This window comes from Onychomys torridus, chromosome 5 (genome assembly GCF_903995425.1).
Source record: "Onychomys torridus chromosome 5, mOncTor1.1, whole genome shotgun sequence".
NCBI lineage: Eukaryota > Metazoa > Chordata > Mammalia > Rodentia > Cricetidae > Onychomys > Onychomys torridus.
In genome coordinates, this window is record NC_050447.1 from 11990018 (window position 1) to 12017373 (window position 27356).

Below are 27356 nucleotides of genomic sequence, written 5' to 3' on the forward strand. Positions count from 1 at the left end.
TAGAGCAGCGGGGCGAAACTCCCTAAGAACTGGTCAAACTCCTGTAATCTGAGTGCCCCTGGTGACTGAGTCCCGCACATGCGCGCTACGACCTTAGACGGCCCCCGGAGCGGTTGCTGCGCCCAACCGCCCGCGGGTCCTGCGCTAAGCTTTGGGGGCGGGGCCGAGGCGCGCTTCAGCACGTGCGGGGGCGGGGCGCGCGCGGAGGGGGCGGGGCGCGCGCGGAGGGGGCGGGGCGGGCGCGCAGAGGGCGGGAGCGCCGAGGCGGGAAAAGACGAAATGGAGCGCCAGGGCGTACGTGAGGCGCTGTTTGCCCTCCTGCGGGCGGCGGGCGGCGGGCGGCGGGCGGAGGGCGGCGGGCGGCGGGCGGCGGGCGGCGGGCGGCGGGCGGCGGGCGGGGCGGGGCAGGGGGCGGGCGGGATCCCGGACCTACCCACAGACCTGCCCCGGGGCTGTTGCTCACCTCTGGGGCCGCCTCCTGCCGGGCGGAGCCCCACGAGCTGACTGGGGGAGCGGCGGGGCCTGACGGCCTAGGCGGGGGTGCGCTGCGCCCGAAGGCGTCCTCCGGTGCGGGCCGCGCGGCCCTGCCCACGCCGCCCCTGCAGCGCTGGCTGTGCCCGCAGGTGGACGCGCCTCCCGTGGAGCTAAAGGACCAGGGGCCCCAGGCGCCTGCGGAGGAGAGCCGCGAGGGAGAGGCCAGCGCAGCGGCGGCCGGGTGAGCAGCGCGGGCCGGCGGCTCCCACGGGCGGGGGCTGGCGACGTCGCCCTCCTTTCGATGGCCACGGGGTGTAGGTCCGGGATCCCTCTCCCGAAGCCACTTCTGCAGTGCTCAGCCTTCTCTGACCCTGCATAACATCCTCGTGTTCAGACTCCTCCCGTACCGTGTTCGTTGGTTTGTTTTCCAGACGTTTAGTTTGTACGGGTGTGTGAAATGGGTGACCATGTGGTTCTGGGATAGCACTCTGGTCTTCAGGTTTAGCAGAGTGCCTGTTTCCTGAACCGTGTCATGGGTGGGCCTGCTTGTGTAGATTTTAATTTTTTTATGATTTATTTTACGTGTGTGAGTGTTTTACCTGAATGTGTGTGTGTACACTGTGTGCAAGCCTAGTGCTTATGCAGGTCGGAAGAGGCTATCAGATCATCTGGAACTGAAGTTATGGATGGTTGTAAACCACCATGTGGGTGCTGTGAATGAAGGTCTCTGCGAGAGCAGCAAATGCTCTTAACTACTGAGCCATCTCTCCAGCTCCCTCTCTCAAAGCAGAGTCTCATTATGTAGGCTGGACTGGCCTGGAACTCAATATATAGATCAGGTTGTCCTCGGATTCAAAGAGAGCCGCCTGCCTCTGCCTCCCAAATGCTGGGATTAAAGGCGTGCGCCACCACACACTGGTTATGCACACTATTCTCAATAACAATTGAAATAAATATTTTTTCAAAATGCAAGCAAGTGCCACATCCCCAGCACCTGTTCTAAATTTGACTTGTGATTTGAATCCATGGATGAGAGCCTATGGGTATGGAGAGCCCACTAGGTAGCAGTCCAGATGCCACATGGTATAAGGAAAAAATATGAGGATACAGTAATGGTGACTGATTTACCCTCAAGGTCATAGCAGAGTTCCTGGAGATGAAGAATAAGTCGTTAGAAGGAAGACCCTGCCCCAGGCAGGGGAACTGCTGGTATACAGGCTGCAGAGATTATTGAACAGTAAAGGTTAAGAGGGAGATAGTAAGAGACACAATTAGACCTCTCCTCTCCTCTCCCTTTTGGCTTTCCTTCAGTGGGGTCTTACATATCCCAGACTGGCCTCAAACTGGCCATGTAGCTAGGATGACCTTGAATTGGATTTCTGATCCTCCTGCCCTCCATCTCCCAACTACTAGGATTAGAGCTTGTACTGCCACACCTGGTTTATACGGTGCTTGGGGTTGAACTCTGGGCTTTGTGCATGCTAAGCAAGCACTCTACCAACAGAGCGCCATCCCTGGCTTTGCAGTCAGACTTTAGATGCCTCTCGGAAGTTTGAATACGAGGACTGACACCATTTGACTACTTTATATTAAGAACATTTGGGGGAGGCAAAGGCTGAGGGTCTCTTTGAGTTCCAAGCTAGTCGAGGCTACATCATGAGACTGTCTCAAAAGAATTATTATTGTTATTTTTTTTTATGCTGTCTAGCCCTTTACAGAAGTTTGTTCTCTTTGAAAGAAAGTAGTCAAAGGCTCCCCCTAGCTGCTGTGACATGAAGGAGGACAGGAATGAGGCGGCAATGGGAATAATCCAAGTGCAAGATGAGTATAGCTTGGTCTGTGGTGTTAGGGAAGTGGTGAGATGTGTCAGGTGCTGGAAATAGTTAAGAAGATAGATCTGAAAAATTGATAATGGATTAAATTCTGAAGTGAAAGAAAGCAGGTGTCAAGGATGACTTAAAAATGTTTTTCCCTTGCGCTTTTATTCATCAAATATTTATTGAGGCTAGATGATGGACATGCAACAGTGACTAAGCCAGCACTTCTGGTTGCTAGGGACTTAGCAATATTAAGTTGTGATAGCTCATTGTCTTTTGGTGGCATTACAACTCATTTGTTTTTAGTGCTTCATAATGTCCTTTGTGTGGATATGCTCTAGTATATGTCCATTTCATTTTTTAAGGATGTCTTGATTGCTTCTAAGTTTTAGCAGTTATGAATAAAACAGCTATAAATTATACCTGGTTTTAAGTTTTTAATTTCAATGAGGTCCAATTTCTCAGTTCTTTCTTTGATGGTTTGTGTGTGTGTTTTATTTAAGACATTAACAGCCTTCCCAAAAAAAAGCTGGGCATAATGGTACATGCTTTTGATTCCAACACTCAGGAGGCAGAGACAGGCTGATCTCTGAGTTTGAGGCCAGCTTGGTCTACAAAGTGAGTTCCAGGACAGCCAGGGATATATAGAGAAACCCTGTCTCAAAACAAACAAACAAAACCAAAAAATAATACACCAGCAGCCAGGTGTGGTGGCACTTGTCTTAATCCCAGCTAAAGGCAGAGGCTGGTGAATCTCCCTGAGTTCAAGGCCAGCATAGCCTAAATATAGTAAAACTATCAAAAAACCCCAAAACCAGAGTCGCTTAGATTTTCTCTTTCATTCTAGTTTGCGGATCTTAAATTTGTTTACTTTTCTTTCCTTTTGCTATACTGGGGAAGGAACCCAGTGTCTTATGCATGGTAAATGAGCACCTTGTTACTGAGTGTACATTTCCAGTTGCTGAAACTGCAGCACTCTGAACCTGACTGGTGTGACAAAGAAATGAAGTAAGGACAGGCACATGTACAGAAAAGCTAGGGTTGGGTGGGCTATGTGCACTGATGGAGGTATACCAGCAGCAGCCCTGAAACACAGTGCATTTATATGTATATATTTTAACCAATTGAGGCATATTTATTGTATGCAGTTAAATGAGGAAACAAGTTTAGCTAATTTCAGTAGTGGGTCTCTGTAGAGGAAGTCTCAAGCTGTAAACATTCAGGAGGGGAAAAAACCAACAACTGTACTCCATACTTTCTACAGACACTGTCAACATCTGAACATAGACCAGGGGAAGATTATGCCATTTCTAGGATTCTGAGGACTTGAAGTTATGGATACTCTGTGTTCAGGTCAACAATGTACATTCATTTAGGACTTTATGCACTTTCTACACCCAGCCCTTGTTTTTTCATGCAGGGTCTTAGTGTACAGCTCAGCTCTGTCCTAGAACTGTCCTAGAACTCAAGGTTCTTCTGAGTCAACCTCCCAAGTGCTAGGATTATAGGCATGTGCCATCCTGTTTATTTGAAACTTTCTGAGCATCATGAACCTTTAGATTTGGGGGTTATTTATTTTGTTAAGGCAAAGTCACAATATGTAACCTGGCAACCTAGAACTCACTGTGCAGACCAGGCTGGTCTTGAACCTCAGATCAGCCTGCCTCTTCCTCCTCATTGCTGAGATTAAAGGTATTCACTACCATGCCTGGCCTGATTTTAGAATTTAGAATTAAGGATGCTCATTCTGTGACATGCCGTGCAGCTCACCTGTGGAAGTGTGTGATTTAATAGTTTTTAATATATTCATAGAGCCATACAACCACCACTAGTCAACTTCAAAACTTTTTTTTCATTCTGAAAAGAAACCTCAGACCTCCCTGCCTCTTTCCCATCCCTATAACTACTAGTCTGCTTTCTGTCTCCATACATTTGTGTATTCTGGACATTTCATGTGCATGGAATCATATGCCATGTGCTCCTTTGTGTCTAGCATTCACTTGGCATGTTGTTTATACCATAGCCTTTATCAGAACTTCAGTACTCCTTATGACTGAATAATATTACATATTATGAGTCTGTCATATTTTGTCTGTTATCAAAAGACAAGTAGTTTGACTATTATTTGTAATAGTACTATGAACATCCGAATACATGTTTTTGTAGGAATGTAGTATATATAGTCTCCTGTATATTCAGGTTCCAAATTGCCAGGCCACCCAACAGACTTAGCACATTTCTCTCCTTCCATCTTTGTCTTGCTTCCTGGGATTGAACTCAGGTCTCCAGGCTTGATTAGTAGTGGCCTTTACCCATGGGGTTGTCTCACTGGCCCAGTGTTAGGCTTTGTTTGTTCTTTTGAAAGTCCCTCATGTAGTCCAGGTTAGCCTTGAGCTTGATACATAGTTGAAATTGTCCTGAACTGATGATGCAGCTCCTACCTCCTGTGCACCACCACTCCTGGCTTGCAACAGAAGGATATGTGTAGGTTCTGTGCAAATGTTGCACCATTTTACAGAAGGTGTGTATCCACAGGTTTAGGTATCTTAATAGGTACTAGAAGAAAGGTGAACATATTTAGTGTGAACTGCTGGGCCAGAGAAGTGACATACTCAGGTTCCTGTTATAAAAAGATGCTGGTTGGGTGTGCTGCATATCTTTAATCCCAGCACTTGGGAGGCAGAGGCAGGCAGATCTCTGAGTTCAATGCCTGCCTGGTCTACATGGTGAGTTCCAAGAAAGCTGAGGCTACAAAGTGAGACTGTCTCAAGAAAGGCCCTGGCTACTAAATAGAGAATGGTTTGAAGGAAGTGTGAGTGGGTGTGGATCAGGTGAAGGGTTCTGTCTGGGGTGCCATTTAGCAGGAGAAGTAGGGAACAGGCAGGAGGAAAGAGATTGTCCCCATCCATGATAGACTGGAGCTGGTTCCTACTGGCTTGCAAGAACTGTTTCTATATATTCCTTCCCAAGTTGGCAAGTTTATGTTGGAAGCTTTATATTTGCTATAGTGAGGATATTTGCACAGTGGCATTTGGCAAACTACAAATCAGGGTTTTGCCCCATTCCTCAGAGAGCCGGTAGTAGCTCAGTGCTTACCAGGACATCCCTGCTTTCTGCTTGGCATGATTTCCCACAGGTGCTGACTTCTAGAACAGAGGCGAGAGCTTAAGTTCCATTTTACACCCCCCCCCCTTTTTAAAGATGTGTGAGGGAGCTGAGGACATTTTCATGATTATGTACCGCCAAAGTGAGAAATCACAGCTGGGATTTCTGAGCTAGAACTCACAGTGGTATGATACAAGGGACTGCTAGGATGCTGTGGGAGTGGCTGTTGTGATGACAGTTGTGCACAGAATGAGCTCACTTGAGGCCGGAGCCAGAGGATCCAGACAAAACCAGCTTTCCTTTTTCTCCATTTCTCAATAGGAAAGCAGACCACAGTGTACAATGCTTCCTAGACCTGTGCTATTAGTCAGGAACTAGAAAGCAGGCAGGTACGAATGAATCATTCATTTGATATCGGATTGCAAATAGCACACTAGACCAGAATCTCTGTGGTGAAGAGTCACAGGCAAAGAAATCCTTTACAGACTTGAAGGACTGCTACAGCAGCCAAAACCAGATGGATGAAAACCATCACAAGGACCAGTTAATGGACTCAGCAGCCAATATTCAGCAACATGATTGAAATATTAACACATTTCTGGAGGGGAGGTAGGTGGGGAACTGGCTCATCAGCTTCCAATCAAACCTTCTCTTTCTGGCAGTACTTCAGCCAAACATCATTTTTTTTTGAGTGCCAGATTCTGTGGGTCCCTCTCCTGGGACTGCCCCTAAGATGGTCATAAGTGGCTGGTAGCTTATTTACTTGTGCTATCTGTGAGAGGCTGTGGAAAGAAGACCCCATCAGTGGGTAGCTTTGGCTCATACGCCTGCCAATCCTAGCTTTACCTGGAGCAAACAGATGGTCTCTTTGCTTAGACCCATTTCCTGGGCCCCCTGCCAGCTTGGGCCCTGCTTGGGAACTCTTCTAATTCTTGGAACTGATTAGGGCCTCTTAGAAGGACAGATATAATAGATGGGTGCATCGATATGCTTACAGGCCCCCCATCCCAAGCCCCATGCAGGCCAAGCACACCCCACAACTGTAATGGGCTCTTTTCCATCCCTGGCCTCAGTCCAGGGTTCTGCCACAGAAGTCAGCCCAGGAACTGAGGAAGCCTGCAGAGAGAACACCACACATTTTGTTTATTAAAGCTAATTGGTGAGTGCAGACCCAGGGAAACCAATGATTCATTAGTATCTTAATTAATATGCAGCTGCTGAGTATAAGAAAATGAAATGGAAAAGCTGAAATCCATAAAAGAAGGGTTTGGGTTTGGAAAAGTAAAAAGATGCTCTCAGTAGACATGCAGTGCAGGCTTTTGTCCCACCACAAAATTTGAATTAGTTGAATTCAAGTGATTTTTTTTTTTTCTCACCCCACCTCTTGAGTATTGGAGTAGAGTATCTTAGAGTCATTAGAAGTTCAGTCAGGTTGCAGAGAATTACACAAAAAGAAAGACCTGGCAAGATTGAATCTAATTTTGAAATCTTGAAACTTGAGCTGGTCCAGGAGAAGGTGAGACAAGGCAAGCCAGGTGTAAGAAGGCATGAGATCAGGGATCTTAGAGTAGCTCTGTCAGCAGAACACTCAAGAAGTCAGCACATAGTGAAGCCTTTGCAGTGCTGAAAAGCACAGAAGAAAACTGTCGTTCCCACTCTGAGCACATGAGCACAAAAAGTATAATCTAAAGCAGAGTCATGACCAAGAACAGGAGGGAGGCTTAGGTCTTGCTTTGGCAGAGGCAGGAAGGGAAAGTGGTTCGGGTAAAGGCTGGTGGGTTTGGAGAAATTTTTTGTTAAAGGGTCAGATTACTAGGGCAGAGGGCATGTACAGAGCCTGGGGTGGGCTCTGGGGCCCACCCCCACATAGAAAACAAAACAGAATGGCTGAAAGAGAGCAGCGGGCCTGAGCCCTGGAAAGCCTTGTCTGCTACACAAGGAATTTCTGTTTGACTGTGTAGCCCCAGAGGTCTTTCTTATGCTTGTTCATACAGGATTAGGAGATCAGATTTTGGTTTGGAAAGTCACAATGGTCTTAAGTGAGAAAACCATAAAGCTGCAAAGGATAATAGATGGGGGGGGGGGTGTTGAAAGGTAGAAATTAGAAGATTTCTAGATAGGACATGGAGGGCCAGAGAAACCCAACTCTAAACTGACTGCTAAATTTCTAGTGTGGGGATAAGGTGGCCTTATGTATAGGAGGGAGGGTGGGATCTTCTTTTTTTTTCTTTTTGGTTTTTCGAGACAGGGTTACTCTGTGTAGCTTTGCGCCTTTCCTGAAACTCGCTCTGTAGACCAGGCTGGCCTCAAACTCACAGAGATCCACCTGGCTCTGCCTCCCGAGTGCTGGGATTAAAGGCATGCGCCGCCGGTGCCACCGCCGCGCCCCTCCCCCTCGGAATTTTCTTGTGTAGGGGAAAGAAGGGAGATGCTAATTGGTGGGCAAAGATGGAGCTTGAATGTCTTTGGGATAGCCATGCTGCTGGGAGGTCTGGAAGAAGACACTTTCATGGGAGAACAGAAGAGGGTCCTGGGCTGGGAATAAATTTTGAGGTCACCAAAGTATGGGTGGTAATAAAAGCCCTCAAGGATCATTAAATTTTTTTTGTTTTGAGACAGGTTCTCTATATAGGTCAGCCTGCCCTTGAATTTGGAAAGATCCACCTGCCCTTTTCTCCCAAGTACTGGGATTAAATGTTCCACCACACCCAGTTTAAAATCATTAATTTTGGCTGGGCAGTGGTGGCATACACCTGTAATCTCAGCACTCGGGAGGCATAGGCAGGTGGATCTCTGAGGTTGAGGACAGCCTGGTCTACCAAGTGAGTTCAGGATAGCTAGGGCTACACAGTGAAACCCTGTGTCGAAAAGCAAGCAAACAAACAAACAAACAAAATCATTTATTGGCTGCGCATGGAGATAGAGAAGATGACTTCTACAAGGCCCCAGCCCTCCTGGAGTCTAGAATTTGCTGAGTCATAGACTAAGACAGTAACCCTGTAAGTGATGTATGTACTAAGGCCAGCCAGGAGTTCTTTCTGGAGCAGTGGTTCCTAATGCGGTGACCCTTTAATACAGTTCCTCATGTTGTGGTAACCCTAACCATAAAATTATTTTTGTGGGCTGGAGAGATGGCTCAGAGGTTAAGAGCACTGGCTGATCTTCCAGAGGTTCTGAGTTCAATTCCCAGCACCCACATGGTGGCTCACAACCATCTCTAATGAGATCTGGTGCCCTCTTCTGGCCTGTAGACAGAACACTGTATGTGTAATAAATAAATATATCTTTAAAAAAATTTATTTTTGTTGCTCCTTCATAATTGTAATTGTGTTATGTTGTGAATCATAATATAAGTATCTGTGTTTTCTGATGGTCTTGAGCAACCACTGTGAAAGGGTCATTCAACCTGCAAAGGGCTTACAGCCCACAGGTTGAGAACCACTGTTCTAGAGGATCCAGGACTTAGGTAAGAAAGATGCCCTTGAAGAAAGGTAGCCTGACTGTGGAAGACAGCGGAAAGGCCTGAAGGTATAGATGGGAACATCAGGAGTTAGAAGACAGCAGAGTTGGTGAGTGATATGGCTCATGGTGGAAAGGTGCTTGCCTCTGAGCCTGATGACCTGAGTTTGACCACTAGGACTCACATGGTGGAATTGGAGAGCAGACTCTAGGAAATTTGTTGTTGGTTTCTCTTTACTCTAGCCCCACGTTGGTATGTCAGAATGTTTTTACTCTTTTGGGGGGCCCGCCACCCAGCTCCCAAATAAATGACTCAAAATGCCCAGCCTTAGCTTGGCTTGTTTTTTTTGTTTTTTTGTTTTTTTTTTTTTTGTCAGCTTTCCTTAACTTTAAATTAGCCCCATCTATCTTTTGCCTCTGGTCTTTTCCTGTTCTCTTATTTCTGTAAATCTTACTCTTATCCAGTGGCTTGTTGTGTAGCTGGGTGGCTGGCCCCTTAAGTCTTCCTCCTTCTCTGGCTACTTCTTTTCTCCTCCAAGATTTCTCCTTCTATTTCTTCTTTCTGCCTGCCAGCCCTGCCTATCCTTCTCCTTCCTTGTCATTGGCCATTCAGTTCTTTTATGCCCATCAGGTGTTTTAGGTAGGCAAAGTATCACAGCTTCACAGAGTTAAACAATGCAACACCTTAAAAGTAACACACCTTAAAATAATATTCTACAACACAAATTATGTCTATAAAACTCAGGTCTATAATCTCAGCACTTGAAAGGTTGAGACAGGAATGTTGCCTTGATTTTGAAACCAGCCTGGGCTAAAGAATGAGATAGTGTCTCAAAACCAACAACAAAATGGGCTGTGGACAACTGCATGCTAGAGTGCAGAGGCAACCAAGCCACAGTTCTCTGAGGCTTCTGGTCATACATGACAAGCACACAGTAGTGTAGATCCATTGAGGTTATAGATGGTGGCAGGCAGGCATGTTGCTGGACCAGCAACTGTGAGTTCACATCTTGATCCACAAACAGAAAGCAGAGAGGGTATACTGGGAATGGTGCCAGTCTTTTGAAACCTCAAACCCCAATGGCACACTTCTCCAAGGCCATACTTCCTAAACCTTCCCAAACAGTTCCACCAACTGGGGACCAAGTATTCAACATATAAGCACCCCCAGGGGGTTGGTTCTTATTCAAACTACCATAGTGCTCACTTCAGATAAGCCAGTGGGTACACATAGATATGAATAGTGGCTTTGTGCTGCACAGATTGTGTTCTGAACTGCAAGCATGTTAGGCTTATACCCTGGTTCACCTAGGTTATACAAGGGCTGGGGGGCTGCCTCATATCTCAAGGTATGAATGAAATGGAAAAATTGTTGCGAGTCACCCACAAAGGCAGCAGTCCACACCTTTCTCACTCATACCATACAGCTTAATTAGATCACATTCTCCCTGGCCTCATGTGAGTGTGTGTGTATGCTTGATTGTGGTAAGCACATATTCTACCACTGAGCTCCAGCTCAGGTCAGCCACTTTTTGGAGAACATATGCTAATTTCAGTACTTTCAGAAGTCAGAGTTTAACCCTTGTATCTCCACTTTAGTGCCAACTACCAGCTGCCAGGACCCTTCTCCTCTCTGGACTCCAGCATTGAAATCCTGAAGAAGAAAGCCCAGGAGTTGATTGAAAATATCAATGAGAGCAGGCAGAAGGACCATGCACTTATGACCAACTTCAGGGACAGCCTCAAGATGAAGGTGACAGAATCCCTCAGAGGGAAGGAAGAACCTATAATCTGACACATCTGTAAAGTTCCAGAGACCCTGTGAGGCGCTTTGCACATGGTTCTCATTTTACTCTAGAACAATTAGTAGATCGGGCCATTCTCTATAGGTTAGAGAAAACTAAGGTTCAGAAATGAATGATTTTGGATGAGCGTGTTGCTTAGTGGTAGAGCGTTTGCCTAACCTGAAAACAGCTATTGGTTTGATACCCATTTACACATATGAACACAATTTTTTAAGTGGTAAACCAGATATGGTAGCTCCACCTTTAATCCCAGCACTTAGGAGGCAGAGGCAAGCAAATCTCTTCATTTAAGGCCAACCTGGTATAGGTAGTTAATTTTTTTTAAAGTTTTTTTGATACAGGATTTCTTTGTGTAGCCCTGGCTGTCCTGGAACTCACTTTGTAGACCAGGCTGGCCTCGAACTCACAGAGATACACCTGCCTCTGCCTCCCAAGTGCTGGAATTAAAGGTATGCACCATCTACTGCCTGGCATACATAGTGAGTTTCAAGACAGCCATGCTACATAGTGAGTCTGTCTCAAAAAATTTAAAAAGTGGGGCTTGAGATGGCTCTGCAGTTAAGAACACTTACTGCTCTTCTAGAGGACTGAGTTTGACTCCTAGCATCTGTGTCAGGTAACTTAACAATTGCCTACAACTCCAGCTCCAGGAGATCAGATGCCCTCTTCTGACCTCCACAGTTACTAGGCATGCATGTTACACATACAGACAAGCAGGCAAAACACCCATATCTTTAAACATAAAAAAGTAAGGCTGGGTGGTGGTGGCGCATGCCTGTAATCCCAGCACTCGGGAGGCAGAGCCAGGTGGATCTCTGTGAGTTCGAAGCCAGCCTGGGCTACCAAGTGAGTCCCAGGAAAGGCACCAAAACTACACAGAGAAACCCTGTCTCAAAAAAAACAAATAAATAGATAGATAGATAGATAGATAGATAGATAATAAATAAAAAGTGGTTAATAATATAAGGGAGCCAGGCTCAGGAACCTAAATCTATCCATCTCAAGAGTCTTAAGTCTTCTAATACTGAGCCTTACTTTTTATTTTGAAGCAGGGTCTTACTTGCCCTGTTGGTCTTAAACTTACTCTGTAGTCCAATCCTTGAACATGTAATGCTTCTGTCTTGGCTTTCTAAGTGGCTAGGATTACAGGCCTGCTGTGGGATATTCTCTATGCTGTGAATGTTTTGCTATGATTGATAAATAAAACGCTGTTTGGCCAGTAGCCAGGCAGGAAGTATAGGTGGGACTAGCAGAGAGGAGAATTGGGGGAACAGGAAGGTGGAGTGAGGGAGATGCTGCCAGCTGCCGCAATGAGTAACAAGATGTATGTAAGCTACTGGTAAGCCACGAGCTACGTGGCAAGGTATAGATTAATAGAAATGAGTTAATTTAAGATATAAGAACAGATAGCAAGAAGCCTGCCACGGCCATACAGTTTTCCTGTTTGTTTTTTTGTTTTTAATTTATGTATACAGAAGAGGGTGCCAGATCTCATTACAGATGGTTGTGAGCCACCATGTGGTTGCTGGGAATTGAACTCAGGACTTCTGGAAGAGCAGCCAGTGCTCTTAATCTCTGAGCCATCTCTCCAGCCCGGCCATACAGTTTATAAAGTAATATAAGTCTCTGTGTGTTTACTTGGGGGACGCTAGTGAGAGAGATTTGTCTTGACCATGGGCCAGGCAGGACCAGGAAAACTTGAGCTACTCAGGCCTGCTCCAACAGGCCTGGTTGTAGTTTGCCTTATCTTACTCATGTGTCCTTAGAAAGTAACTGATCTGGGATGAGATAGTTGGTCCTACAGCACATGGGGAGCTCATGCCTCACAAACCTTGATGGTATGCTTGCTAGAATGCAGTATCAACGGCTGCACCTGGTGCTGCTTGAGAATACGCAGCCAGCAGAGCCATGAACTGCACTGGTCCTGGGCCCTCAGTTAGACCTTTTCTATTTCTAGTTACGTATAGTCTTTCCTTAGTACCACATGAAGAGGATTGGTTCCAGAACCCCATGGATGCTAGTCTTCACAGGTGGTATTCAGGTCTCTCATTCAAATGAGGTAGTGTTTGCATAGAACCAATGCATGTCTTTCTGTTCATTTTATTTATTTGGGGGTTTTGAGGCAGGATCTTGCTATGTAACTCTAGATGCCCTGCTTCTACACCCAAGGGCTGGGATAACAGGTGTGTACCACTACACCTGATTTCCTACAGATTTTACTTTTCATGTTGATTTTTAATCATTCCTATATTTAAGATGAAGAACCAACTAAACATACATTTGTATCTTGTTTAAAGAAAACAAAAGAAGCCTGGCAGCATGGCACATACTTACAATTCCCAGCACTTGGAAGGTAGAAGCACTAGGGTCAGGAGTTTAAAACCAGCCTCAATTCCAAGTTCAAGGCCAGTCCTGACTACATGAGACTGACCATCTGAAACAAAAGAACTGAGAATAGTGGTGTGTGGCTGTGTGCATATAATCCCAACACTAAGCAGGCTAAGACAGGAAGGTTGATGAGTTCAAGACCAGCCTGGGTACTTGGCAGGTCATGTCTCAACAAAACAAAACAAAACAAAAAACCCCACATAAACAAAATTTTATCTACACTCAGTACAATTCCTTGTTACTCTCTGAAAGGTCACGGATCTGACAGAAAAATTGGAGGAGAGGATGTACCAGGTGTACAGCCATCACAGCAAGATCATTCAGGAAAGGCTCCAAGAATTCACTCAGAAGATGGCAAAGATCAGCCTTCTGGAAATGGAGCTAAAACAAGTCTGCCATACTGTGGAAACTGTATACAAGGACCTATGTGTCCAGTCTGAGGTAAGAGTTTGGGGGTGTATCCTGTGAGGAAAGAGACCTGGAATGACTCAGCTGAGAGCAAATATGAACAGGAACTAGACTTCTCCTTTCCCCCTGCATTGCTGGGAATGAAATCCAGGGCCACATGCCAGACAAGTGCTCTGCCACTGAAAGCCACCCCAACTTTAGGAATCAGGACGGCTACTAAGCCCTACACTGACAGTCCTAGCCCACGGGGTTACAGTCCTTGCAAGAGCTCTTGAGTGATGCTCTGCTGCTTTGCTAGGGGTCCCAAGTCACATGGTTTGGACTGAGAAACCAAACTGGTGTCCGGGTTATCATTGTGTAGTTAGCTGCATCATGAAGGAAGGGGCAGAGTGCCCCCTGCCAGTCAGAGACTGTCTAGCTCCAAGTCTGACTATTCTAGAAAGGCACAACTCCAGGCATGTTCATCCCTCCTATGAGAAACTCCCCAAACTACCTCTCCATAGTTACCAGTAAACCCAGACCAACTCCAAGGAGTGAGGCACAGGCTCTTTATTTTCTTCTTATTTGCTCAGTGTAGAACACAGAAGGTGCTGCCCCTGGGATGGATGGAGGCAGGAAGGAGGCACACTATAAACTCCAGAGCACCTTCTCACTTCACTCACTGGCTCTGTGTCTCTCCCCATTGTATCTCTCTCTCCTCAGTTAGAAGAAGCTTAAAACAAGGTAGATGGGAGTCCAATCTCATTTTAAAAGGGCTGAGGGCCTACAGAGAATTGCATCTTCTTTCTATAGAGCATATCTGAACATCTTCCAGAAAGAAATTTCCATAGTCTCACATCAGTGTCTCACTTTCCACCATAAAAGCTGGGTCCGTCCACCACTTCTTGAGCAGACTCAGAGCAATGCACAGTGCTGCCAGGATCTCGCCAAGCAATTTCTTGGTTGAAGGGCCCTCTGCTGAAGTGGCTTCACTTGCCAACTGTGAATGCCTGAATCCCAGTAATTGCTCTCCCGAGGATCAGAGCATGAATGTCATGGGTGCCTGTGTGAGATGAATGTTAGAACTGGTTTGAAATCTTCAGTTCATAACTTACCTTTAAAGTCATGCCTTGTGCTGCCCTAGGTTCCCACTTCAGAAGAACAGAATTACAAAGATGGTGAATGTTGACTGCTGCTAAGAAGCCTCATCTTAATGACAGTCACCAAGAGAAGGCATAGAGCCCACTGAGCCATGCTGAGATTTTTTTTTTTTTAAACAGTCCTATAACTCAACACAAAAGCCACCGATGATCTTTGTGCTAACTACCAAAGTATGACAAGGTTAGCCCCTGCCATAGGCCCAGCTTTAGCAAATTCACCCAACCCACACCTACAGTTAATTAAATGTTTGATTTCTACGCTGGCCTGCTTTCTTCCAGAATTGGGAAGACTGATCATCTATGCAAAAACATGGATGGTCCTTTGTCCCACCCCCTTTTACAGTTAAATTATTATTCCATTTACTTCCAAAAGCCCACAGCCGACCCGTCTCAAATCATGCTCACATTGTAGGGTCTCACCCACCTCTCCCTCCCCGTTTCTGGAATGTTTCATCCTGTAGCCTTGAGATAAACATTGAAGACTGTGTGACTTTCCCTTGGTTCAAATCCTGAGTCATTGATACAGGCAAGGAAGATATCCCATACATTCTGCTTTTTTGTCTAGAAGCCTCTCTGCCTGTGAAGCTAGTGTCCTCATGCATGGATCACACTGGATTGTACTCCCTCCTTTTAAATATCGGTAGAAAATATGCAAGTGTAGGTGCACATGCCATGACACATTTGGAGGCCAGCAGACAGCCTCAGGTTTGGGCCTTGTTTGAGATGGGATTTTTGTTGTTCACTAGTGTGTACCCAGGCTGGCTGGTCTGAGAACTTCCACCAGGGATTCATGCCTCAGTTTTACATGGGTTTCAGACACATGCTACTGTGCTGGTTTTATAAAGGCTCTGGACTTAAACCCAGGTTCTCATGCTGTTATGGCAACTGTTGTGCCTGCTGAACCATTCCTACAGCCCTCCTTTTTTCCTTTCAGTATCATTTTTCATGTTTTTTTTTTTAAAGATTTATTTATTATGTATACAGTGTTCTGCCTACATGTATGCCTGCAGGCCAGAAGAGGGCACAGATCTCATTACAGATGGTTGGGAGCCACCATGTGGGTGCTGGGAATTGAACTCAGGACCTCTGGAAGAGCAGCCAGTGCTCTTAACTGCTGAGCCATCTCTCCAGCTCTTTTCATGTCTTTTTCCAAGTTTGTCGTAAGCCATGGGTACATGCCCTGTGACTCTTACAGTCTACTAACAGCTTTTTTTCCCTCTGAACATGAAGTAGTGATATAATTACTGTGCCCTGTTCTCTTCTTCATACCCACCAAGAACCATGCCTTTCTCTTGGCACTTTGGTCTTGGAACTGTGTCTCCCTCCATGTCCCATCCCACAATAAGAACAAGGGCCAGGAGTATCTCACATAGTCAGCTCATCAGGACCTCTGAAGTCAGACAGTGTACTCCCTTATATATTTATTTATAACCTCTGTTCGGTTCACAACCTCTGAACGACTAACACCAGGTGAAGGAGGGGTAGGGCTTGACAGTCACCTGGTCACAGCTGGAAGACTTATTTATCTGTACTATCCCGGCTCCTTACTGCTATCTCTCCCTTCCCAGACCACTGTGACACCCTCCTCCCCAAGCCCACGGTCCAGCACTGACCTTCGTAAGTGTTCACTGCCTCCAGATTCATAGCATGCCGGATCACATGGTACTCATCAGAAATCCCATTTCCTCCTAGGATGTCTCGGGCCTGGCGGGCAATGTCCAGGGCTTTCCCACAGTTGTTTCTCTTCAGCAGGGAGACCATTTCTGGGGTAGCCCTGGGAGTGGTTATAAACACCGGGTCTCATGCACTGACCACACTCAGCAGATGGAGCACATGTCCAACTGGTAAGGCTGTCCCTGATCCGCCCATCAAGACAAAGAGGGAAAGAAGCTTGTGTCCCTGGGGCCACCATCTGGGAAGGACCTCAGAAAGGGCCCAGGACTCAATCACAGTGTATATATAATCCCTACTTGTCCTGATCCTTTAAACGGCCAAGCTGCAAACATGCGTGGAGGCCCAGTGTGATCTCGGTGAGCATGTCCGCCAGCTTCTTCTGAACCAGCTGGTTCCTGGCCAAGGGGACGCCAAACTGGATCCTAGAACAGGCAAGGTCAAGTGAGGGCCTATAGTTCAAGAGGCTTCCCATTTCATGGGACACTCAACATTTAACTGCTCAGGATGTCCCGAACCATCTCATAGAACTTAAACTTGGTGGGTGCTGGGGAAGACACTGTTGGAGTACAAGGTTAACTCCAAGACCCTCCACACCCTCATGTGTTACAGCAGCCCCACACACCTGTCCAGGGCGTACTGCCGGGCTGTGTGCAAACAGAACTCAGCAGCTCCCAACACACCCCATGTGATGCCATATCGGGCAGTGTTAAGGCAGCCAAAAGGACCCTATAGGATTGACAAGAGGTCTCAGTCAGCTGAAAGCCTGGGAAGAACCAACTGTGAAGCAGGAAAATCTTATCTCCCAAATGCCCTAGACAAGGGGATCTGCATTTAAATCACATAGGGCGCGCACACCAAAACCTAGGTGCAGCAAGCCTTGTTCAGTGCCTCTCCACTCTGTGTATGCAGTCCTGCACAGCATGGGCCTGACCTCAGTGCTCAGACACAAGAAGCTGGCAGGAGACAGGAAGCTGCGTATACAAGCAGAGTAGGAAGTGGTCCAGGGCCATATGCTTGGGCAGAGCCAATGAGCAAGGGGGTAACCCAAAAGGAACAATTAGCACATCCATGAACAGGGAGCATCACAGACTCCACAGTGCTCCACAAGCACAAGGACCATGTATGTTAGTTCTCCCCTTGAAAAGGTGAGAAAGATGAGCCAGCAAGTGACCCCCACCAGTTCCCAAGGTGTCTACCACATACCGCCAGGCTGGACACATTAGGGAGCACATTCTCCTCGGGCACCTCCACATTGTCCATGATGATCATACCAGTAGATGAGGCACGCAAGGAGAACTTTCCCTCAATCCTAGGGGCTGAGAGGCCCCGCATTCCCTTCTCCAGCAGAAAGCCCCGTATACAGTTATCCTCACACCGAGCCCACACTACGAACAGGTCAGCCACGGGCGAGTTGGTGATCCTGGGGGCCGGAAAGTTATGGAGGGATCTGGCTGCTACCCCTCACACACCTTATCACCCACCACCACCTGGGCCCTCACCAGGTCTTGGTCCCATTGAGAGTGTAGCTCTGGTTTGATGGATTGTGGTGAGCTCTGGTCTCCATGCCACCTGGGTCACTCCCATGGTTGGGCTCTGTAAGCCCAAAGCAGCCCAGAAGTTCACCCTTGGCTGCAAGCACAAGGCAGGATCATAAGGCTACCAGTTTCGTTCACCTGATAAATGATCTTCACCACTGAGCCAGGCCTGTAACCAAGGCAGATAACCCTGCCATCATTGCGCTCTGTGAGCTGAGGAAATGGTCCAGGCCACAATCACAGTGGCATAATGTGAGGGAGGCCAGGAAGGAAGGGGTTGGCAAAAGTGTCTTGGAGGGCACTAAGAGGTTTAGCTGAAGGACGGCATGAAGTTTGGGGGTTTTTCTTGTTTCTTTTGTTTTTGAGAAGGTCTCACTATGTAGACCAGGCTGGCCCAGAACTAATAAGAGATCTCCCTGCCCCTGCCTCTGGAGTGCTGGAATCAGAGGCCTGTGCCACCATGCCCAGCCTGAAGGAGGGTAGGAGGAAGAGCAGTCACCAAGGGTTACTTGGAGAATCCCTAGTAGATGAGCAGTCAGGAAGAGTGGCCAGAGGGACGAGCATGGTCATGCACGCCTGTCATCCTAGCTCTCCTCTCTCCCTCGGGGCCAAAGAAGTTAGACCTTTGAGTTTGAAGCCAGCCTGGTCTACAAAGCTGCAAGCCAAATGGCTGTATAGTGAGACCCAATCTACAAATAAAATGTGAGTGGCCAGAGTAGAGGAAAGGTCTCAGAGGCCTGCTTATGGGCCTCATGGACCTGGTTAGCAGTTAAGACTTTAAACTTTGGACTGGGATGAGGAGCCCAAAAACAAATCCAAGAGGAGACGATGGTGGCCAGGGGTTAAGTCAAGGGGGGTGGGGGAGAGAAGGCTGACAGATGGCATGGGATCAAGGCTGGCAACGGAGCCCTAGGGCCTGGCAAGTGTCTGTAGGAAATAAGGCAGGCTATGGGGACACTGGGTCTGCATTCTAGACCAGAGTTTGACTTCCCTCTACCAGGCAGTGGCTGCTTACCCAGCCGGGGCAGATACTTCTGCCGCTGCTCCTCGCTCCCATAGGTATAGATGGGGTGCATGACGAGGGAGGACTGAACACTCATCATTGACCTGTAGCCGCTATCCACCCTCTCCAGCTCTCGGGTCAGGAGACCATAGGCCACTGATGACACGCCAGCACAGCCATACCCTGGAGTAGAAGAGAATCAGGTACATCAAAGACAACCAGAGACTGAGCAGGGGCTGTAATGGGGCCCTTCGGGAAGTGGGCCTGGGGCTTCCCTTGCTGGGACTTTCCACTGCCCATTTTATAGAGAGAAAAGGGTGGCTTTTCAGGATGTTGGGAGTAAGGACTGCAGAGTATACACAGAAATGTCCTTACCTTTGATGGTAGGTCCCAGCACGCCCAGCTCCCCCATCTCATACACGATGTCCCGGTGAAAAACTGCAGAGATGGGTGCCAGAGTCAGGCCCTGTCTCTGCTTGATGGAGTCCCTGACCCTAGGGACAGAGCCGGGGTGTGTGCACTGCAGCAGGTGCAAGTCCTGTGTGGTTGAGGAGCCCAGGGTGCCCACCCAACACCAGGGCACCTTCATTTCTATTGGCCAGCAGAATTCGAGGCATAAGCCTCTCCTGGCAGTAGTTGCGGAAGGTGTCCCTGATGAGTTTCTCGTCGGCAGTCAGCTGCTCCTCCAGCACCAGGGGGTCCCTCCAGTCAAACCCAGGTCGGGAGGCTGGGTGGGGCATGGGATTCGAATCAGCCAGACCCTGCCTCCTCTTCCATCGCTTCCTCCCCATCGCGCTCCGGGTGAATGCTGGCTTCAGAACAGTCCGACAAACACAACCCCTCTCTAGCCCAATAGAAACAAATCCCTTTGCGCTTCTGACCCTGGGCACAACCCAGCCTCCCTTCCCAACAGTCCTTGCAATCACGGACAAAGACCACCAAGGCAACAGCTGGACCGGGGTTAGGTGGGAAGGTGGTTCTTACATTTGGCCGATCGACTCTGTGTCTTCTCTGCAAACACAGGATGAAAAAGACACACTTAAAAAGTGTCCTTGTTCTCCCTGCCCACCCCATCCCGCCCGCCCCCGCACTGACCGGTGTGTGCCGCCGCCGAGCTCCACGTACGCGGGACACATGGGAAGTGCAGGCCGGGCCTGCGGCTCAGTAGCCGCGCGGAGACGCCTCTCAAAGCCATATATATAGCCGGCGAGCGTCGCAGCGAACGCCACCTGGAAAGGCCAGGCGTCAGCGGAGCCCAGCTTTCTCCCACCTAGCCCCCTTCTTACCTGGTGCCCGCAGACTGTGCTAGGGAGCTGCACACTTGACCTCGGCCTGATAGGGATTGCTCATTGGTTCCTCCTTGGTTCCGCCCAGAACACCACCCCCGTTCGTGGCTCTGCCTTTTAAAAGGGCCAAGGTAGCAGACCGGCTTTGGAAGCGGGCTCTTCGCTGGTAGGCATGTAAGCCCTTTAAGAATCCAAATCAGGAAGGGGCGGAAAACGAGTGCACAAGCCCAATTGGCCAACTGTATTTCTGCTCCGCCCACCCCAGGTTAGCCAGTTGCCAAGGGCCTGAGGCGGGGTCCCAAAGTTCAATAAGGAAGTCTGGGGGCCAGACCTTGAGAAATCTGCTAATGGTTTGCGCGAGGAGAGAAAGGTGGGCGGCTAGTGGGTGATCTCAGCCAATGCCGTCCGCCAGTCTATCCAACTTGTTAGTTTGTGTGTACTCTGAGTGGGCGTGATCTCGTGTGCCAGAGTTACTGCATTTCTGTGAATGCTGCTTGTATGTGTGCGGTTCTCCTGTTTGCTAGATGTTTGTGTAGAATAATCTAGAATATGTTGAAACTGGTGTCTTGGATATTATTATTTCTATTGGAATATGCTCTGTTTTGAACAGAGTAAGACAAGAATAGAAAGAAGGGGAAATGTAACTGTAAACCTCTCCTGAGAAATGGTAGCTGGTTATCCTGTCAAACCGCCGCTTACCATTGTCCTTCGAAAGGAGAATGGTTAACTATTGATCCAGTATTTGCTTCAGAAAAGTGCTTGACTAATCATAGAGAGGGATTTCCCTTTAAAAACTTACATCGGTCCCTTATTGGCTCTTAGTAGTTCAAGCCACCAATGAAGATGGTTTAGCAATAATGCGACTATAAATGTTGTAGAAACCCACGTGCAATTGCTCAAACTCAGGGTGTTTTTCTCCTCAGGGCCCACAAGTAATGAATTCTTCTGATCCTCCTCAGTCTTTAGTGTCTGGGGGCTGCAAGTTTGTCCTGTGGTCTTTCCTGTAACATGTTTTATGGGGTCGTAATTGTGACATAATTGGCTATGGCCCCTTTTAGAGCTGTGTGTGGGTGAGCTCCTGTGGTAGTTATCTTTACAAGTGTATCATGTTGTTGTTTATTTCCCCCAGTGTGTGTGTATGCCCTCACTTGAATGCAAGTTTTAATTACACTTATCTATTTATGGTGTGTGTATGGGGGAGAACACAGAAGAGCCCAGTGAGAGAGAGTTGCCCAGTGAAAGAGAGAGAAAACACACAATTGCCCAGTGTGTGTGTGTGTGTGTGTGTGTGTGTGAGAGAGAGAGAGAGAGAGAGAGAGAGAGAGAGAGAGAGAGAGCAAACACTTACACAAGTGCATTCCACAGTTCCCCATGTGGAGGAGGTGAAGGGCAACTTCCAAGAGTTGTTTTTCTCCTACTGTTTGCCCTGGGATCCTCTGGTGTTTAGGTTTCCTGACAAGCGCCTTATTGCTGAACAATCTTAAGCAGGCCCCTTTGGCACAGGGCCTCTGTTACGGTTCTAAGGTTGCTCAGAGGGTCACCATGACCCTAAATAAACTTTAATAAACAGAAGCTTTTTATTTAGTTACTGGTGCCCAAGAGTACTCCCAAGATGCAGCCCCTAGCCACATCAGCCCAAGGCTTATAAAGGCAAAAACCACAAGATCACATATATTCTGTCTACATGCACGTCAGGCTCTAATTTTAACATATATATCTTACAGTTGCCCTAGTCATCTTTGTTAGCAGAGTAAGCAAGTTTGTTTACAAAAGCAGAAATGGCAGTTAGTCATAGGACCAGCTACCTTGGTAGAACAGTCAATTTAAGAATAGGCTTGGCTGGGAGGTGGTGGCACACACCTTTAATCCCAGTACTCGGAGGTAGAGCCAGGCAGATCTCTGTGAGTTTAAGACCAGCCTGGTCTACAGAGTGAGATCGAGGACAGGCACCAAAATTACACAGACAAACCCTCTATTGAAAAACCAAAAAAAAAGAAGAAAAAAAGAAAAAAAAAGAAAAAGAATTTATGTTTAAAGAGTAAGCACAGCCAGGTTGGTGGTGGTGCATGCTTTTATTCCCAGCACTCAAATGGCACAGGCAAGCTGGTCTCTGAGTCAAGGGCAGCCTGGTCTACAGAGGGAGTTCCAGGACAGCCAGGGAGACACAGAGAAACCCTGTCTCAAGAAAAAAGAAAAAAGAAAAGAAAGAAAGTAAAGAGGAAAAGAGTAAGCTACATAAGAGTTTCAGAAAATGAGCCGGGCAGTGGTGGTGCACGCCTTTGATCACAGCACTCAGGAGGCAGAGGCAGGCAGATCTTTGTGAGTTCGAGGCCAGCCTGGTCTACCGAGAGAGATCCAGGAAAGGTGCAAAGCTACACAGAGAAACCCTGTCTCAAAAAAAAAAAAGTTTCAGAAAATGGTACTGCATTTATTGAATTACAGGTAATTGAAGTATAATTATGTAAACTTAAATGGCACATGATTATGATTAAATTAATCTTAATTTTATATTTAACATTTTCAGTCCAGCGCATTACATTCATGCAGTGATAAGAAGCACTGATTTTTTTTTCAAATGTCCATCCTCCTGAGAAATGCAAGTGTTCAGCTGAAGTTGTTACCTACTGTTTGAATATATGATACCTTAACAGAAAGCCAAAGCCTAGGAAATGTAAATGTTATTTGTGATATATAAAACATACACAAATACATATATAGTAACATGTACATATTAGTATTATACGTGAGTGTGTATTATGTATAGTAGTTATATCTGATTTTTGCCTATCTTTGAATTTTTCCAACATTTTGAACTGTCCAGATCTTGAGCCTACACACAAGAGGATTGTGGAACCTTTAAGATTCCATTGATGGGTTTGGGGGCTCCTTCTGCTCTTCTGGGATATCAATCATTACATCTTCACATGGCTTAGCCTCAGAAAGTGTATCCTATGAAGCAACTGTGTCTTCTAGATCTTGATGTTGGCCTGTATCAGGAGGTTTCTGCTCTTCTGGGACATCAGGGAAAATGTCTTCACATAGCTTGGATGCAGTAGCTGCTTTCTGTGAAGTAATCGTGTGTCCAAAGTCCTGATATTGGCCCATTGGGGAGGATGGCTTTGAACCTACAGAAATTGCATCTTGTGAGGATGAGGAAAGCAGACCTGTGTGTTCAGTATGCTCAGGGTCTTCAGGAAAACTTTTTTTTTTTTTTTTTTTTGGTTTTTTTTGAGACAGGGTTTCTCTGTATAGTTTTGGTGCCTATCTTGGATCTCGCTCTGTATAACAGGCTGTCTAAAAACAGTTAAGGCCTCAATGTACTCCAGGACTTCCCACTGTTCTACCTTCAGGGCATATTCCCAAACAAGATCCGCTTATATTAAATATACTCACTCTGCCTTACAAATTTATTCTCCTAGCTTCATAAGATGAATTTCATTATATATTCTCAGAACTTCATCATTTGGTTCAGATATCTTTTTTGCTTTGAAAACATGTACAAACAATTAGATTCTAAGTTCTAACAGCTTGTAATTAAAGGCTGATACTTAAGTGTGTTTACATATGTATTCACTACTAGGATTTTATTTTATTATTCATTCATTCATTTAGATATAGGGTATATCTTCAGACCCATTGAAGCTAGTGTTACATGAGGTTGTGAGCCACCAGACATGGGTGCTGGGGACCAAACTGCAGTCCTCTGGATTTACAGCACACTCTCTTAACTGCTGAGCCTCTCTCCAGCCCCAAAGGCATCTTCCTAGTTCAGGTTGGCCTTGAATGGTAGTCCTGCCTCAGTCTTCCAAGTGCTGGGATCATAGACAGGCACCCCTGAGCCTGGCGTCGTATTCACATTGTTTAAAAGAGTCCCTTAACCAACCAAGTTTTATTGACATTTATAAAATGAGAATATGTAAGAGCAAGCAATACTTACCAGAACAATACAAAAGCTATAAGTTTGACACAAAGAAATTTGCCAACGGGTTGTATAGGGCTGAGATCTTCCTGTAGCACTTTATAAAAGAGCATGAGGCAGTACATGGCGGCCTAGAAACAAAAGCAACTTTCAACATCCTGCACTAGGAAGACAGTGACAGAGCCCTTAGTTAAAGCCAAAACCAGAGTCTACAGTGATGTTCCCGGCGGAGCTTAGGGCTAATCAGCCGACATTTTAGTGTTTTTAATATGTTGCTGAAGATGCATGTATGTGAGATTCTCAAGAGAGATATGTAACACTTTTCCTGAATATGTTTCTAAGTGTTCTTGTACTGGAACTCAAAGCAATAAACAAATGGCATGAACGGAAGGTTTCCTTCAGTCAAAGAAAAAGGCAACACAAATTACCGCCACTTTTATAAAAGCAGATTATTATTATTAGCTAATCTCTTGTGTAACATTTACACACACACACACAGTTTATGAGACAACACATTAAATAAGCACAGTTTCAAGAAAACCTGTGATCATGAAATCTGCATCACACAAACCCATTTCCTTGAGAGCAGTGTGTGAGTCCAGCCGGCCTTACTTCTTAAAATAAGTGCCCACGTCTTTAGAGTCAGTTACAATAACCAACCAGCGTTTCAACAGCAAGCAGCATTTCTGGAAGCTTACTTTTCCCATTAAAACCAGGAGATACTTTATGCTCATTTAAAATACTCCAGGATCTGAGAGCAGTAAAGGAAGAACCGAGTTCAGACCCTTGCACTGGAGCAGGGCCACCCAGGGTGCTGGTCACACACTCACGGGCCCTGGGTTCTAGTTCTAGTACCACTAAAAACAAACAGACTCTCAGCACTGAGCCATTGCTCTGTACATAGGAACTGTGACCCTCATGCCGGGATCTTACCCAGGGCTGTGTGACAGGCAAACATCCCAGGCACATTCCACAGTCATAACCCAATTTTCCAACATGTGTCATGAACTAAAATAAGTATTTGTTCCCCAATGTCTTTTTCAGCTGAAAGTAGCTAACTTTTGTGTATGTTTCATAAGGTTTACTTTTAGTATCTGTCTAAATGCCAATGGGAAGACCAAACTATGCCCACCGTGTTTAGAGTGTTTCCAGTCCTGTCTTTTTTCTTTTTTTTGAGATTTATTTATTATGTATAGTGTTCTGACTGCATGTATGACTGCAGGCCAGAAGAGGGCACCAGATCTCATTACAGATGGTTGTGAGCCACCATGTGTTGCTGGGTATTGAACTCAGGACCTTGGGGAGTCAGTACTCTTACCGGCTGAGTCATCTCTCCAGCCCCAGCCGTTTCTTATAATGGGCATTACATCCCAGAAGCGAGAACACTTCTACTATTTCTTTAGACTACATTCCCAGAAAAAAGACTACTGGTCATGAAGATGAACGTGAGAGAAAGCTTTGGAGACATACCCCATTTATTTCTGTTATAAACTAACTAACTTCCTTCCTTCCTTCCTTCCTTCCTTCCTTCCTTCCTTCCTTCCTTCCTTCCTTCCTTTTTTCTCTCCTTTCTTCCCTCTCTCCCCCTTTGTCTTATTTCTTTTTGCTTTCTCCTTTCTCCCTCTCTCTCTCTCTCTCTCTCTCTCTCTCTCTCTCTCTCTCTCTCTCTCTCGTTTTGAGACAGGGTTTCTCTGTGTAGCCCTGGCTGTCCTGGAACTCACTCTGTAGACCAGGCTGGCCTCAAACTCAGAGATCTGCCTTCCTCTGCCTCCTAAATTCTGGAATTAAAGGCATGCAATGCCATGCTTGGCTCCATCATAAATGTCTAATAATTTATGTATTAGAAGTGCTTACTGTACTGTAAAAAGCACTATCCAAAGACTTCAGATGAAATACACATCAGCTTAAGAGAGCCTTTCAGTTCCTAGAACAGCACTCATCTTTTTAAAAAATTCAGTTTTTATTTTCCTTTAATTCTAAATATGGATCAGAGTTTTGAATTCTTGCTTTTTGTTGTTGTTGTTGTTGTTGTTTGTTTGTTTCTTTGGTTGGTATTTTGAGACAGAGTTTCTCTGTAGCTGGCTGTCCTGGAACTCACTCTGTAGACCAAACTGGCCTTGAACTCAGAGATCTGCCTGCCTCTGCTTCCCAAGTGCTGGGATTAAAGGCCTGTGCCACCACCACCTGTTGGTGAAAGCTTCCATTATTATTTAAACTCTATCACCCTCATGCCAATTAGACTTTTTCCTCTCACTGAATAGGCCGATTGCATTATGTTTTGTTTATGTAGAAGTCACACCATGCTTATCTCCACAAGGCTGTGGGGTCAGAAGAGCAAACAGCTTTGCATGTAAGTCACCAAACCATTCATGAACATATTACTGTACTTCTCTTCTACATTGTATAAAGGTATACATTAAAACTGTTTCAAGTTCCATGTACAAATTAAAAGGTATTTTTTTTTTCCTCAAGAAATAGTACCCGAGGGCTGGAGAGATGGCTCAGAGATTAAGAGCACCGACTGCTCTTCCAGAGGTCCTGAGTTCAATTCCCAGCAATTACATGGTGGCTCACAACCATCTATAATGAGATCTGGCGCCCTCTTCTGTATACATAATAAATAAATACATCTTAAAAAAAAAAAAAAAAAAAAGAGCCGGGCAGTGGTGGCACACGCCTTTAATCCCAGCACTTGGGAGGCAGAGCCAGGCGGATCTTTGTGAGTTCGAGGCCAGCCTGGGCTACCAAGTGAGTTCCAGGAAAGGCGCAAAACTACACAGAGAAACCCTGTCTCGAAAAACCAAAAAAAAAAAAAAAAAAAAGAAAAGAAAAAAGAAAAGAAATAGTACCTGGTAATATTTAGCAACAGAAATGAATTTAATACAGTTAAGAAGACTGATGATTTACTTACCAGTTGTGACAAATAATTTATTATAACCAAGTAAGTCCAAGCATTGGAGAAACCTAAGTTCCCTTCGCCATAAACACCAACAAGCTCGAATACCCTTGAAAATGGCAAAAATCAACTTTATGACTGACTAAGCAAACCCGTATCTTAATATGTACCCTTTAGAGACTTATTTTATGCATATGAATGTCTTACCTGCACGTACACCTGTGCACAATGTGCATGCAGTGCCCTTGGTGACCAGAAAAGGGCACTGGATACTCTGGAACTAGATTAAACTAAACCTCTGCAAGAGTACCAATGCGTTCTTTTTCTTTCTTTCTTTCTTTTTTTAAGTTTTATTTACTTATTATGTATATAGAAGCGTGTGCCAGATCTCATTAGAGATGGTTGTGAGCCACCATGTGGGCACTGGGAATTGAACTCAGGACCTCTG

At 46.1% G+C, this 27356-nt stretch overlaps 2 protein-coding genes across 3 annotated transcripts; one reads left to right on the forward strand and one right to left on the reverse strand.

Moving 5' to 3' along the window:
• The first annotated feature begins 248 nt into the window (after positions 1-248).
• On the forward strand, positions 249-15090 carry Syce2 (synaptonemal complex central element protein 2). Of its 2 annotated transcripts, XM_036187246.1 has the most exons (5): positions 249-294; positions 624-715; positions 10455-10608; positions 13301-13489; positions 14580-15090. In XM_036187246.1, the coding sequence occupies exons 1-5, from the start codon at positions 280-282 to the stop codon at positions 14622-14624; spliced, it is 495 nt and encodes a 164-aa protein (XP_036043139.1). In that variant the 5' UTR covers positions 249-279; the 3' UTR covers positions 14625-15090. The 2 variants fall into 2 exon arrangements, with proteins under 2 accessions (XP_036043139.1, XP_036043140.1); XM_036187247.1 differs by lacking the exon at positions 249-294 and having other exon boundaries at positions 441-715.
• Positions 13982-20177, reverse strand: Gcdh (glutaryl-CoA dehydrogenase). The gene is made up of 12 exons (XM_036187245.1): positions 20094-20177; positions 19903-20036; positions 19792-19818; positions 19391-19534; positions 19183-19245; positions 18820-18990; positions 17769-17898; positions 17473-17689; positions 16892-16995; positions 16566-16691; positions 16209-16369; positions 13982-14498 (listed from the first exon to the last, which is right to left on the reverse strand). Exons 2-12 carry the CDS (start codon positions 20000-20002, stop codon positions 14425-14427), a joined length of 1317 nt encoding a protein of 438 aa, XP_036043138.1. The 5' UTR covers positions 20003-20036; positions 20094-20177; the 3' UTR covers positions 13982-14424.
• Positions 20178-27356: the final 7179 nt, after the last annotated feature.

Bases quoted from the DNA above. Each gene is read 5' to 3' on its own strand.
- Syce2 (XM_036187246.1), top strand. The intron at 716-10,454 runs GTGAGCAGCGCG...TCTCCACTTTAG, and splicing joins GCCAGCGCAGCGGCGGCCGG to TGCCAACTACCAGCTGCCAG. The intron at 10,609-13,300 runs GTGACAGAATCC...ACTCTCTGAAAG, and splicing joins GGGACAGCCTCAAGATGAAG to GTCACGGATCTGACAGAAAA.
- Gcdh (XM_036187245.1), bottom strand. From the start codon at position 20,002: ATGGCTTTGAGAGGCGTCTCCGCGCGGCTACTGAGCCGCAGGCCCGGC. The intron at 16,692-16,891 runs GTGTGTGGGGCT...TGCCTGTTCTAG, and splicing joins CGGCAGTACGCCCTGGACAG to GATCCAGTTTGGCGTCCCCT. The intron at 14,499-16,208 runs GTCAGTGCTGGA...CATCTCACACAG, and splicing joins GGCAGTGAACACTTACGAAG to GCACCCATGACATTCATGCT.